The sequence below is a fragment of the Oncorhynchus mykiss genome, chromosome 1 (assembly GCF_013265735.2).
Source record: "Oncorhynchus mykiss isolate Arlee chromosome 1, USDA_OmykA_1.1, whole genome shotgun sequence".
Lineage (NCBI taxonomy): Eukaryota > Metazoa > Chordata > Actinopteri > Salmoniformes > Salmonidae > Oncorhynchus > Oncorhynchus mykiss.
In genome coordinates, this window is record NC_048565.1 from 85,240,490 (window position 1) to 85,254,516 (window position 14,027).

Sequence of the window (14,027 nt, forward strand, 5' to 3'; positions counted from 1 at the left end):
TGAAAACGAGACATCTGAGAGGATCTAAAAACGATCTGCCTCATCATCTGAAATGATCTTAACCATTTAAAAAAATGATAATAATCAAATAGTTTTACAACCCTCCCTGTTTGTAAGCCTTCAAATGATATCAAACTCATCCGTTTATCATTTTCATTGTAGAAGACATGGATGTCTCATGGTAGGGCGGGGAATGCAAAACGGGTCACGTGTGAGCACCTCTATCTCCTGAATGTTTTTGGCACTTTCTGACCACTTCTACCACGGGTAAACCTGTTTGGACTGATTTTTTCAAACCTAAAAGGGAGTGTAGTCAAAAAGTGAGTGAATTCATATGGAATGACCCAGTAACAAAAGGTCTGACACCTTCAGAGACAGTAGATGACCATCTTACTCACGCTGCAAAACAGTGTAGCAGAGGTGAGTTGAAAAGAAAAGCCTGACTGGCGTTGAGTACAGCGTTGGTTTTACAAGGCGTCCTGGAATGTGAGTTGTGCATAAGACAGACATGAGTTAATTCCTTAGACTAGACGGTTCAATCCTTCGTCACAGTTTCTGTTGACAAAGGGAACTTTGGCCCAATGGTTTTGAATAGATGAGTAGATGCAACAAATGGAATGTGGTGATTCCTTGCACCTGAGTCCTTGCATTCATAGCTCTGTCCATGCATTGTTGAGTGGTTACATTTCTCCAGCCCCATCCCACAGCTGTACCAAAAAAGTGGTGGTGGAATCCCAGATTTCCCCTTTAAAATGTGAAGCAGTAAGATTGGAACTGACTGGGGTCAATAAGACTTAAAGTAGATACGACATAGTGTGTCTGATAGGCTTGACAACACACAGAAAGTATTCATACCCCTTGTCTTTTTGTTGTGTTACAGCCTGAATTCAAAATGGATTACATCTAATGTTTTCCCCTCACAATACCCTATAATAAAAATGAAATACAGAAATATCTCATTTAAGTCAATACTTTGTAGTAGCAACTTTGGGGGCAATTACAGCTGAGTCTTTTGGGGTATGTCTCTATAAGCTTGGCACAAGTCTCCAAGAGATTTCTAAGTTAATTTCTTTGCCACATTTTTTGCAGTTTTACTTTAGTGCCTTATTGACTGATTTTGAGCCCATTTAGGTTAGTATTAGAATTGTATTGTGGAGTAACTACACTGTTGTTGATCCATCTTCAGTTCTCATATCACAACCATTAAAACTGTAACTGTTTTAAATCCCCATTGGCCTCATAGTGAAATCCCTGAGCAGTTTCCTTCCTCTCCCGCAACTGAGTTAGGAAGGACACCTGCATCTTTGTAGTGACTGGGTGTATTGATACACCATTCAAAGTGTAATGAATAACTTCACCATACTCAAAGGGATATTCAATGTCTGCTTTTTACACATCTACTAAAGAGGTGCCCTTCTTTGCGAAGCATTGGAAAACCTCCCTGGTCTTTGTGGTTGAATCTGTGCTTGAAATGCACTACTCGATTCAGGGACCTTACAGATAATTGTATGTGTGGGTTACCAAGATCATTTTAACCACTATAATTGAACAATGAATGAGTCCATGCAACTTATTATGAGATTTCTTAAGCACATTTTTACTCCTGAACGTATTTAGGTTTGCCAGAACAAAAGGGTTGAATAATTATTGACTCAAGACATTTCAGCTTCTCATTTTGTATTAATTTCTAAAGTTTTATACAAATACAATTTCACTTTGACATTATGGGATATTGTGTGTTAATCAGTGACATAAAATCTAATTTGAATATTCAGGCTGTAACACAACAAATATGTAAAAAGTAAAGGGGTGTGAATACTTCCTGAAGGCACTGTACCCCCCACCTAGTCTTATCACTTAATATCCCCATCAAGTATCAATCAGAACAGTTACAGTCAGAACCAGTTTAAGTATGAGCCTCATCTAACACTCACAAACAAGTCTGCAGACAGGGCAGGCTGACGTGTGAAATGACCTCACTCGTCCTCCCCTCCGACATCCCCTTAGTCTAACCAGAGTGACCTCACTCGTCCTCCCCTCCGACATCCCCTTAGTCTAACCAGAGTGACCTCACTCGTCCTCCCCTCCGACATCCCCTTAGTCTAACCAGAGTGACCTCACTCGTCCTCCCCTCCGACATCCCCTTAGTCTAACCAGAGTGACCTCAGAATTGGCATCCAGACCTAGTTTCAACTACTATTTGAAATGGTATAAATAATGTAGTTTTTTTGCTTTACCCTGTATGGGATGCCAGGTGTGGCGGGGTTCGCACTTCACTTTTAACACTTTTCTATCAGTTCCATTGCAACAGGTTCAATCAAGCACAGCTAAAGTATTTGGACGATATTTGGACGATTTAAAATAGTATTTGAAGCCATGTTTTCCTCAGACCTGGCATCACATGAGAGCAGTCAGCCCAGACATCTGCAAGGCCTTAAATCCCCTTCAAGACTATTATAACCCCTTGTTCTTAGCACGCTCTTAATGTGCAAAAACAATACTGCACCAGACCGACCGCTGCACCGCCAGACCGCTGCACCACCAGACCGCTGCACTCTACATGCCATTTGCATCTCAAATGGCACCCTATTACCTACTTAATGCACTACATTAGACCAAGGCCCATGGGGCTCTGGCCAAAATTAGTGCACTATATAGGGAATAGGGTGCCATTTGAGGTGCACATTGGACTACTGCACTGTAGTGTTCAAGCCCTTTAAGGTGCAAAGAGCTGCCAACGGACTGCTCTGTTGAACACTTTGAACAGTGAAGTGAACACTTCAGTGTACCGGTAGAATCTCGATGAGGGGACTGGGGAAGCGCACACACACACACACAAAACCACCAGACTGAAACTAATCACCTCATAACCATCCAGCATTCCAATCTCAGATGAGCAAGGCATCCATTTCATGGTGCAGACTAGAAACCTTTGAAAGAAACATTGAGAGTGATCCAACACTAAAATCTGGGGGTTTCCAAGGAATATGAGAGTAACATTCAATTATTACACAAGGAGCAGAGAGAGAGGGTCAGAGAGAGACAGACTGAGAGAAAGAGAGAGAGAGTTTCAGAGTGAGGGACAGAGTTAGGGAGAAATATGTATGGAAGGCTGAGGACGTGGAAACGTGGATATTTTCTGTGGATGCTTGGGGTAACAATAACCTTTTTTTTTTTTTTTAGAACTAATCATGCAGAAAGCAAAACAGAAAGCTTGAACACTAACAGGCCTCTGTAATATAGTGTACAACACTTCTTCAGAACACAGACAACGGGTTGAGAGGAAGGTGTCATTGAAGGAACCTGGGAGATTAGAGAAACATTTCATAAAGCATCGCCAAGTAGCCTCGGAGCAATAGAGGCTATGAGCGCACCTGCTTACAAAATAATCATATTCATACTTTCCTTGCTGAATGCAAATGTACATCCAACCTGGTTAAAAGTATGTGATGTGATGTAATTCAATTAGAGAATGATCATAACGATATCACATCGGAGCAGGTGTATGCTTATCAAAATGTATTCGATTCATAAAAATGTATTTCCTAGGCAACGTTAGAGCATACTAAGTAGCCTACAAACTAAAATAATAGCCGAAATAATGCAATACTGTATTGAATGAATAATGGAGACGTTAAACGCATCATGAACACACATAAACAAAAACATTAACGCGGAATAGAAGAGCAACATGCCTGCTTGCATGTTATGCCAATCTCCGCCCTAAATAGTTGAAAAGTAACACTTACCGACAGATGAAACCAGCAAACACCTGAATATCTTAAACAAAACGATGTTGTTGAGGTTATCCAGACATAGAAATGAGACAAATGATCCCTAAAATAACGGAACGTAGTTTGAGAGTTCTGAAGGACAGTGAAAAAGTAACAACATTGGCGTGATTTTGAAAAACTTTCAAGATGCTCCTCCGCTGAGCCAGACGCTGCAGCCTGGACTAGACCAACTGCAATGAGTCGAAGGGGTGTTTTAGCATAACTGAGAACTACACTGTCTATATTTTGCAATTAATAGAACGAATTCGTATTTACAATGACGGCCTATATACTTGTAACAATGTACTTTCCCATACTGACATAACGTCCATGTTAATCAACTAGGTTTGATATTCAATATTAGAATCAAATCCAACTTTATTTGTCACATGCACCGAATACAACAAGTGTAGTAGACCTTACCGTGAAATGCTTACTTACAAGCCCTTAACCAACAGTGCAAGAAGAGTTAAGAAAATATTTAACAAATAAACTAAAGTAAAAAATAATATAAAGTAACACAATAAAACAACAATAACGAGGCTATATACAGGTTAGTTGAGGTCATTTGTACATGTAGGTAGGGGTGAAGTGACTATGCATATTACAATTACATTTGTGTTCGGTTCAATAGGTGAGTTGAGTGTGAAACCAGGATATCCCAAAGTACACTCGCTATAATTTATTGGCCACGTTTTTATTGCATGGTAACCTGGATGATTCAGCATGATTGACAGCATGCTAATTTCATTACTCACCACTATAATATTCTAATATAGCCCATCAACGTGTGAAAGAAAATATTTTTTTGACATATTTAATGAAAATTAGAAATTAGAAATCATTCTTCGAATCCAATTAATCAAATTTAAATTTAAAACAAGTCTAAAATTTGCCTCCATAATTTAAATTATATGATAATGTATTTTCTAATTTGATGTTGAAAAATTAAGGAAATCTAACCTTCCCTAAACTAAAAACACAACCTTGTATCTCCACCATGTCCTATGAGTTAACCATGGTGCATTCAGTTTCAAGCCTCATTAACTGTCTGGGGTAATAATCCAGGGAATGCAACAATAATGAATGTTTGAGCCAGTCTGGCAGGGTTTACCCCAATAAGAGGCAGATTACCCAGATTAGCATTAGTTCATATGAGATTACAGCTAATTAGGTCCACAGTCCGAGACCATACTGCTGTCTCCATATCAACCTGTTGATTTCTATTGTTATCTCGTTTAGCTAATGGTTGTGATGAGATTTTCTAACAGATGCTTTAATGGTATAGGAGGGTTTCGAGTACACAGATTAAGGCTAGTCGTGAACTAATAGGTCATTTCAAGGGATATTCTCCAGAGTTAGATTACATGTTTAAGCAGTTGCTACTTTCCGGACAATCATCTGACACATATATACTACATAACACCTGTCTGTGAGAAAGAAATCAGCCCCAGTCCTCTTATCAAGCCTTAATTAGACTGTGTGAGATGTTTAACAACTTTGCAGTCTGCTGGTGGACAGGATGTGTAAAAGAGGGTGGATAAACTGCCCCCAGGACTGTGATCTCTGGACAATACTGTTGACAGACTCACACCTGGTGTTGTGGTATTTTGTTTCCCTGGCCCTGTTGACCTTTTCTTCAAGTCAAGAAAAGATGGCCATCCATTGTCTACTTCCCGTCATTTTAGGGGGGAGATGAGCCTAATAACACCCCCCCTCCCCAAACCTCACCACCCCGTCACCCCTCATCTACCGCCCTCTGACCCCTACACCCCCACTCCTCTTTCTTGCAGTCAGCTCAACCTAGTTTAGTTCCTTTGAAGGACTGTCTCATTTAGGAACACATTACGTCATCCCACAATGCCCCTCTGCTCTCTGAAAGGGGGCGTCGAGAGAGGAGAGACTGGGGTAAAAGGGGAGGCGTTTGTGTAGTGAGTGTGTGTGTGGAGAGGGAGGTCAATCGGGACTCCATTGTGTTACCATGGGCGACAACATTCCTAAAATCAGCTGGTTGCAACAGGCTTTTATGATTTACTCCAAACAGGGGCAAGGGAGCGAGGGGTAAACTAGGCTTGTAGACACTGAATAAATGGCATAGCCTACTAATAAATGTCCATTCACACATTCCTAGGATGGTTGACAGTCATTTGTTTTTACACAACCTCAAATAATGAGGAACATTCATCCCAAATCCATCAAACATTAAAACCAGAGACACTTTATTTGATGGCGGAATAAAATGGCCTCATTTGTTTTTAGCCTACTCCATTGTCATTTCATTGTCAGCCATCTTGGCAGTTGGCATGACAGTTCCATAAGGAGTTGGCATGACAGTTCCATAAGGAGTTGGCATGACAGTTCCATAAGGTGTTGGCATGACAGTTCCATAAGGAGTTGGCATGACAGTTCCATAAGGAGTTGGCATGACAGTTCCATAAGGTGTTGGCATGACAGTTCCATAAGGTGTTGGCATGACAGTTCCATAAGGAGTTGGCATGACAGTTCCATAAGGAGTTGGCATGACAGTTCCATAAGGTGTTGGCATGACAGTTCCATAAGGAGTTGGCATGACAGTTACATAAGGAGTTGGCATGACAGTTCCATAAGGAGTTGGCATGACAGTTCCATAAGGAGTTGGCATGACAGTTCCATAAGGAGTTGGCATGACAGTTCCATAAGGAGTTGGCATGACAGTTCCATAAGGAGTTGGCATCCAGGCTAGTCCTCTTCAAGTCTAGATAACCTTTTCATCCAGGCTCCTCGTCTTCCAAGTCTAGATAACCTTTTCATCCAGGCTAGTCCTCTTCAAGTCTAGATAACCTTTTCATCCAGGCTAGTCCTCTTCAAGTCTAGAGAACCTTTTCATCCAGGCTCCTCGTCTTCAAGTCTAGATAATCTTTTCATCCAGGCTCCTCGTCTTCAAGCCTAGATAACCTATTGCCAATTGTTTTTTTTCTCTGGCAGGGAAAGGTGATTATCTTGCAGTGGAATCCACATACACTACCATCTAGTCAAACATTTGAGTTCTTAACGTTCAACCAAATTGCATAAATGAGCAAAAAAAAGATCAACAAATATTTATAATACATTTATTTAATGGTAAAGAGTGCAATGATACAAACCATTTTCACAAAGAAATGAGAAGTTGATTTTTTATCTAAAAACAATACTCATGTTAAAAAGCATAAATAATTCCCCCACCCATCTATGACAGCAAAACATAAATACTCTCCATGAACCAAAATATGTGCTATTCATAAGTACTGACCCTTGGCTACACCCCACCTTTACATCTGGGTCGTATTCATTTGGCACCAGGCGGAAGAAAACAGAATCAAACAGGGTTCTTCCCTACATTAACTTGTCCAATAAGCAAGGCTTTCTTTGCTTTCTGTTAGAAAACGTTTTGCTACGGTGAGCCCTAATGAACACGACCCTTCTGGCTATAACAGTTGAACGAGTTTATTTAAAACCTCTTGTAATAAAATGTTCTCATGCTTTAATCAAGCAAGGCTCGTATAATGTTCCCAACACCAGGTTGGGTTTAGTGTTGTGCACGATGCTGTAATGGCAAAGTAACAGCATACAGTATAAAACCTAGCTCTGGTCCATTGCGCAACGAGTTGTCTCTTCCCCTGTTCAGGAAGGCTCAGCGCCAACAACCTGCACCGAACGCCCTGGTCCAGAGCTATAGAAAACCGCAAAGCCTTATAAGTCCCAGGCTGCATTGTCCGAGTTACAATCAAATTGATTCCGTTAAGTTAGTTCGACTAGACTGGAAGCCTTTACCTTTGTAAAATGATAAAATAACACAAATTAAAATTCTGATAGTAAAATATGTACTTAGTAAAAATGACCATCCTCAGTAGAAAATCAGTTTTTTTTATACAGTTGTGGTGCAAATTAATGCAAGAGTATAATAGTTTGACTTTACGACTAATTTGTTGTTGTTGAAGAAAATGCACCTTTTAAATAAAGGTGACGACAATATGAGAAGATGAGTCAGCTCATCATTTTTAGCAGCTACATTTCCAGATCGGTATTGCAATCGTCTTAATAAATGAATGAATGGTTTGAACAAAACCATGTGAAAATATAACAATTTCATAGATAAATAACACTGAAAAGATTACAATATGAGAAGGAAAACCATCCCCCCACCACAAGTACATTCATAAAATCAACTTGAAATCATCCTTTGAAAAACGGAAGTAGAACAATAAAAATGAGGAACATTCACTAACAAACCAATGAAAAAAAGAGCTAAAAAAACTAAAAATAAAACACTGATATTAGAATTTTGATCTTCCATATGGAAGCAGATGCATCTATAAAACCGTACGCCTCAACCAGATACAATATTGAGAATTGGGGTTTGGATGCAGTGAGGTAATATAAGCTACACATGATAGAAATAGCATCACTAGATTGATGGTCTAGTAATTATATTCTATGTATGCTCCACGTCCTCCTCTCTTCCCCTATCCCTCCAGCCACAGGTTTTATTTGCTAGCCTGGTCCCAGATCAGTTTGTGCAGTCTTGCCAACTTCTATGGTCATTGGATGGAGATGGGCAGAGATCTCACTTCAGCATCACTGACATGGTCTTAAATGTGTGAACTCCTTCCACAGGAGTTAGTTTGACCTCCACAGGATACAATGCATACATTTTTTTTGGCATGTCAATGACTAATAGGAGTTGACCAAAACAGTCAAAACAGATATGGGACCAGGTTATTGATTGGGAGGCCCCCATTCTCCCTCCTCCAGTCATTGATTTGATTGGGTGGCCACTCCTACTTCCTACTGAAAAAATATCTCTCCGCTCCAGCCATTGGTTAGATTGGTAAAGCCCCCCTTCCAGCCATTAGTTGGATTCATAGACCCCTCCCCTCCTACTGAAAGAACTTCAGTCCTGCGACCAGGAAGAACTTCTCCAGAAAGATTTCCGAGTCGAGGACGGCGATGTGTGCTGCTCGGCCAATCAGGGAGTTGGCGGTGTTGGGCAGGGCATGGATGACATCGTAACGCACCAGGTTACAGTCTCTGTTCTGGAGCACCGGCAGCAACAGGTTCTCTATCATCTCTACATATACTGAACCTGGGAGAGGGGGAGTGAGAGAGGGGGAGTGAGAGAGGGGTAGGGGAAGTGAGAAGGGACAGAAAGGGATTGAAGAGAAAAAAAGGGAGTAACAGAGAGAATAAGAACAAGAATAAACTCCATTTAGAAGCGTGTGCATACATTTTACATCTGGGTGGCCCGGGAATCAAACCCACAAACCTAATGTTGCAAGGGCCATGCTCTAACCAACTGAGCCATACATGACAACAATCAATCAAATGTATTCATGAAGCCATTTCAACATCAACAGTTGTCACAAAGTGCTTAACTGTAACCCGGCCTAGCAAAGCCCCAACAGCAAGCAGCAGCGAGAAGAACCAGACTATTGGTCCAGTAGCTTGTCTACACTGTGAATAAATGTCCTGTGGGACACACGTTTGGGGCCTGCTCTGATAAATATGTAGGGCCCACCTGTTTGTTTGTCCTTCAGGGCTGTCTTACACATCTCTATCCTGGCTGAGTGATATGGGACGTAACGATCCTGCAGAGAGCCCACTAACACCACGTTCCTGAAGTGATGAAGACCTGCCACAATACATTGACACAGCACACCTGTTATTCATGTAACAATAGACAACAAGCTTCATTTAAATGCCCAGGAGAACAGATTGATACCAGGCGTTAACAATGTAACAAATTGCACTGTAAAAAACAACAATGATCTTTACTCTTCTCAACTCACCAGATTTCTTGCTAAGCTTGTAGAGGAAGGTCTGTCTGGGATCAGAGTGGTCTCTGCAGGTCAGCTGGAGCAGGGAGCCAGACTTCTTCCACTTCTGCATGAACCACAGGCCTGGGAGGGAGGAAGGAGGGGGAACACAGGGGTTAAAGACTGACTAAATCAACCAGGGAGCGGAAGACAATGACTTGTTTCCTTGACTGAGCGTAGCACAGTGTCGTAGTTAAAGGGAAGTATACATTCAACATTTTCACAGTACACTTTCCTGGAATAGTATACATAAAAATAAAATAAAAATTGTAAGCTAGGAGCTTTTTAGATTGAATGTTGTATCCTGTGTTTTTAAAGATAAACTTCTCCTTAATGCAACTGGTGTGTCAGATTTCAAAAAAGCTTTACAGCGAAAGCACACCATGCAATAATCTTGAGTACAGCGCTCAGCCACCAAAACAAGCCAATACAGATATCCGCCATGTTGTGGAGTCCACAAAAGTCTGAAATAGCGTTAAATATTCACTTACCTTTGATGATCTTCATCGGAATGCAATCCCAGTTCCACAATAAATGTTTGTTTTGTTCAATAAAGTTCATCATTATGTCCAAATACCTCCTTTTTGTTTGCGCGTTTAGTTCACCAATCCAAATGCACAAGGCGCGGGAACTAAGTCCAGACGAAAAGTCCAAAAAGTTCCATTACAGTTCGTAGAAACATGTCAAATGATGTATATAATCAATCTTTAGGATGTTTTTATCATAAATCTTCAATAATGTTTCAACCGGACAATTCCTTTGTGTCTTTAGAAAGGAAAGGGAACAGAGCTCGTGCTCACAGCCGCGTGCGATAAACAACTCATAGCTTTCAACTGAGCCACCTACTCTGACTGGTCTAATTCTCTCCCCTTTCACAATAGAAGCCTGAAACAACGTTCTAAAGACTGTTGACATCTAGTGGAAGCCTTAGGAAGTGCAATATGACCCCATTTACACTGTTTTCGATAGGGAATGAGTTGAAAAACTACAAACCTCAGATTTCCCACTTCCTGGTTGGATTTTTCTCAGGTTTTCACTTGCCATATGAGTTCTGTTATACTCACAGACATCATTCAAACAGTTTTAGAAACTTCAGAGTGTTTCCTATCCAAATCTACTAATAATATGCATATCTTAGTTTGTGGGCCTGAGTAGCAGGCAGTTTACTCGGAGCACACTTTTCATCCGAATGTGAAAATACTGCCCCCTAGCCCAAAGAGGTTTTAAAGTATTGTCTAAATGTCTGCTCTGCTTCCTCCTGCATGCATTGTAGCCTGCCTCAGCCTCACCACTGAGCGCCACATCACTGTCTGGCTCAGTAACCTACTCTCTGTAAACCACAGTTATTACAACTTAGTAGCCTATTTTTTTGCTCCTGCTGAGGTAGGATCTGTTTAAATGTTAGCTTCTTACATCATCTTTCTAACTGTCTAAGTACTACTAGCCAGAGCACTTCATATGTTCTGCAATAGAAGTCTCTGCGGGCAGCTAGCCACCTGATTGACTGACATAGTCACTTATAGATGGGCTATCAGTTGTCACACTCATTCTCGTAGAGTCGGTTTTTGCTTGTTTGGTGGATGTCTGTAGACGCTGCAGGAGTCATGGGACGGTTTTAAAACTGCCTTTTGTACGGCATCTCGCAAACACACTGCAAGCATGAACTAAATAAATTTAATGAGGTAGGATATTTGTCAGATTCTTCAAAATCCCAACTGGTGGCCAGTGGTCCGATTTTGTCCCATGGATGGTTTTATTTCCCCCCTCCCAAGTTTTCTGAGCAAAAATAAATAAATAAATACAAATTGTGTACAGAATTTTCATTGTGGGACATAAAAGACACTAAAAACACCAGGAAATCAGCTCCAAATTAAGTGAATTTAAGAAATGTGTTCAAGTCTTCCCACGCATCAAACACACATGATCTAATACAAATATAAGCAAGGTTTGAAATAGATATGTTTTAGTCAAACATATATATTTGGGCTTCTTGCGGTCAATTTGAATATTATTTATAATTGTTCCGGCCTCCCCAACCATCCGCTCCAGAAAATAAACAAATCGCTCCGCGGCTGAATCTAGGTGATGATCCCCGCTGTAGAGGGTATCGTGTAGAGAGACATACCTGTGTTGACCAGAGCAGAGCTGTTGTACAGGGTACCCAGGTGAGGTCCAGACAGAGAGAGGAAGGTGTGAAGTCTGCTCAGGTAACATTTAAACCTGGGTCTGGTCAGTACTGAACGAACTATCAGGTTCCCCAGGGAGTGGCCTACAAAGCTGAGAAACAGAGAATATAGATACAGGTCAGAGATCACGCAGGAGCTCAAATCAAACAAGGTAACAGTAAACATATCGTCCCCCACGAATGACGCAGCCACCCTATAGCTTGGGCCAATCAGTGTAATTTTGTAAATGACGGATCTCTATGGCAAGATGCATCATTCACCCAAGTTTCCTCAGAATTGGGTCAGTGGTTTCTGAGATATCATGAGGGACTAACATATTAAAGGACCGAGACAGATCCCATCCCTGATTTCATGGTGGGGGACAATTAAATATGGCTGGATGTGGAGAGCACTGTTTTACACCATGGGGCATCTCAATAGTATTAAGCTGATTCAACTCCTTGTCTTCTTTCCTCCATCTGCACTGATGGAAAAGGGGTGACTGACTGACTGGACAGTGGAAAAGGGGTGACTGACTGACTGGACAGTGGGAAAGGGGTGACTGACTGACTGGACAGTGGGAAAGGGGTGACTGACTGACTGACTGGACAGTGGGAAAGGGGTGACTGACTGACTGGACAGTGGGAAAGGGGTGACTGACTGACTGGACAGTGGGAAAGGGGTGACTGACTGACTGGACAGTGGGAAAGGGGTGACTGACTGGACAGTGGGAAAGGGGTGACTGACTGGACAGTGGGAAAGGGGTGACTGACTGGACAGTGGGAAAGGGGTGACTGACTGGACAGTGGGAAAGGGGTGACTGACTGGACAGTGGGAAAGGGGTGACTGACTGGACAGTGGGAAAGGGGTGACTGACTGGACAGTGGGAAAGGGGTGACTGACTGGACAGTGGGAAAGCCAATTCACGGGTGCTAGAGATCCACTATGTTGCTTCTACCCATCCCATTATTACCTATTTCCATCAGCGCAGATGAAGAAGAGGAGAGGGACACACTTCAGACTATAGCACCCATAGTAGGGGGACAATTAAAGAAGAAGAGACCGTGAGGTTGTAGACCTGAAGAACCCATATGTACCTGATCTTAGAGACCGTGAGGTTGTAGATCTGAAGAACCCATATATACCTGATCTTAGAGACGGTGAGGTTGTAGACCTGAAGAACCCATATGTACCTGATCTTAGAGACGGTGAGGTTGTAGACCTGAAGAACCCATATATACCTGATCTTAGAGACGGTGAGGTTGTAGACCTGAAGAACCCATATGTACCTGATCTTAGAGACGGTGAGGTTGTAGACCTGAAGAACCCATATGTACCTGATCTTAGAGACGGTGAGGTTGTCGATCTGAAGAACCCATATATACCTGATCTTAGAGACGGTGAGGTTGTAGACCTGAAGAACCCATATGTACCTGATCTTAGAGACGGTGAGGTTGTAGACCTGAAGAACCCATATATACCTGATCTTAGAGACGGTGAGGTTGTAGACCTGAAGAACCCATATGTACCTGATCTTAGAGACGGTGAGGTTGTAGACCTGAAGAACCCATATGTACCTGATCTTAGAGACGGTGAGGTTGTAGACCTGAAGAACCCATATGTACCTGATCTTAGAGACGGTGAGGTTGTAGACCTGAAGAACCCATACGTACCTGATCTTAGAGACAGTGAGGTTGTAGATCTGAATGTACTGAACTATTTCATCCAACAGCCGGTCTGTCATCTGCTCAAAGTCAGCAAACGTGTCATTCTGTGGGGAAAACAACAAAAAGTCAGACCTAAAGTTCTACAGACTGACAAGGACAAGGCATTGTTTACTGCACTTTCATAAGAGGATACAGACGAAACTGCTCTCCCGTGACAATACTGCACTCCCATGAGACGAAACTAGAAGAAATTCCTATTAACCATCCATTGTTGATTGTCATTCAAGTACGAATGTACTTGAAATACATAACGTCCCATAATAATGTGAAGTAAAGAGGCAGATGAGGTAGTGTCGGTTGGTTTAGGTGTCACTCATTCTCATAGTTATCCCATAATGAGGTAGTGTCGGTTGGTTCAGGTGTACCATAATGAGGTAGTGTCGGTTGGTTCAGGTGTACCATAATGAGGTAGTGTCGGTTGGTTTAGGTGTCCCATAATGAGGTAGTGTCGGTTGGTTTAGGTGTCCCATAATGAGGTAGTGTCGGTTGGTTCAGGTGTACCATAATGAGGTAGTGTCGGTTGGTTCAGGT

The 14,027-nt window shown here is 41.8% G+C and overlaps 2 protein-coding genes across 8 annotated transcripts in view; both read right to left on the reverse strand.

Annotated features, from left to right (window-relative positions):
• The window catches only part of LOC110510599 (FERM domain-containing protein 6), a 31,060-nt gene extending 27,108 nt beyond the window's left edge, over positions 1 to 3,952 (reverse strand). For 3 of the 5 annotated variants that reach the window (XR_005053210.1, XR_005053209.1, XM_036987631.1), the window contains exon 1: positions 3,750 to 3,951. The gene's annotated coding sequence lies outside the window, so the exon portion shown is untranslated. Of the gene's footprint in view, positions 1 to 3,749 lie in introns of all 5 variants that reach the window. The other 2 variants (XM_036987622.1, XM_036987612.1) reach the window with 1 other exon arrangement.
• Positions 3,953 to 6,848: 2,896 nt separating this feature from the next.
• Positions 6,849 to 14,027, reverse strand: part of LOC110510598 (protein FAM135A) — a 52,304-nt gene continuing 45,125 nt past the window's right edge. For all 3 annotated transcript variants that reach the window (XM_036987644.1, XM_036987640.1, XM_036987635.1), the window contains 5 exons: positions 13,443 to 13,540; positions 11,730 to 11,881; positions 9,578 to 9,688; positions 9,307 to 9,420; positions 6,849 to 8,874 (listed from right to left, as the gene is read on the reverse strand). In XM_036987644.1, the coding sequence (XP_036843539.1) occupies positions 8,669 to 8,874; positions 9,307 to 9,420; positions 9,578 to 9,688; positions 11,730 to 11,881; positions 13,443 to 13,540 (681 nt within the window). In that variant the 3' untranslated portion in view covers positions 6,849 to 8,668. The remainder of the gene's footprint in view (positions 8,875 to 9,306; positions 9,421 to 9,577; positions 9,689 to 11,729; positions 11,882 to 13,442; positions 13,541 to 14,027) is intronic.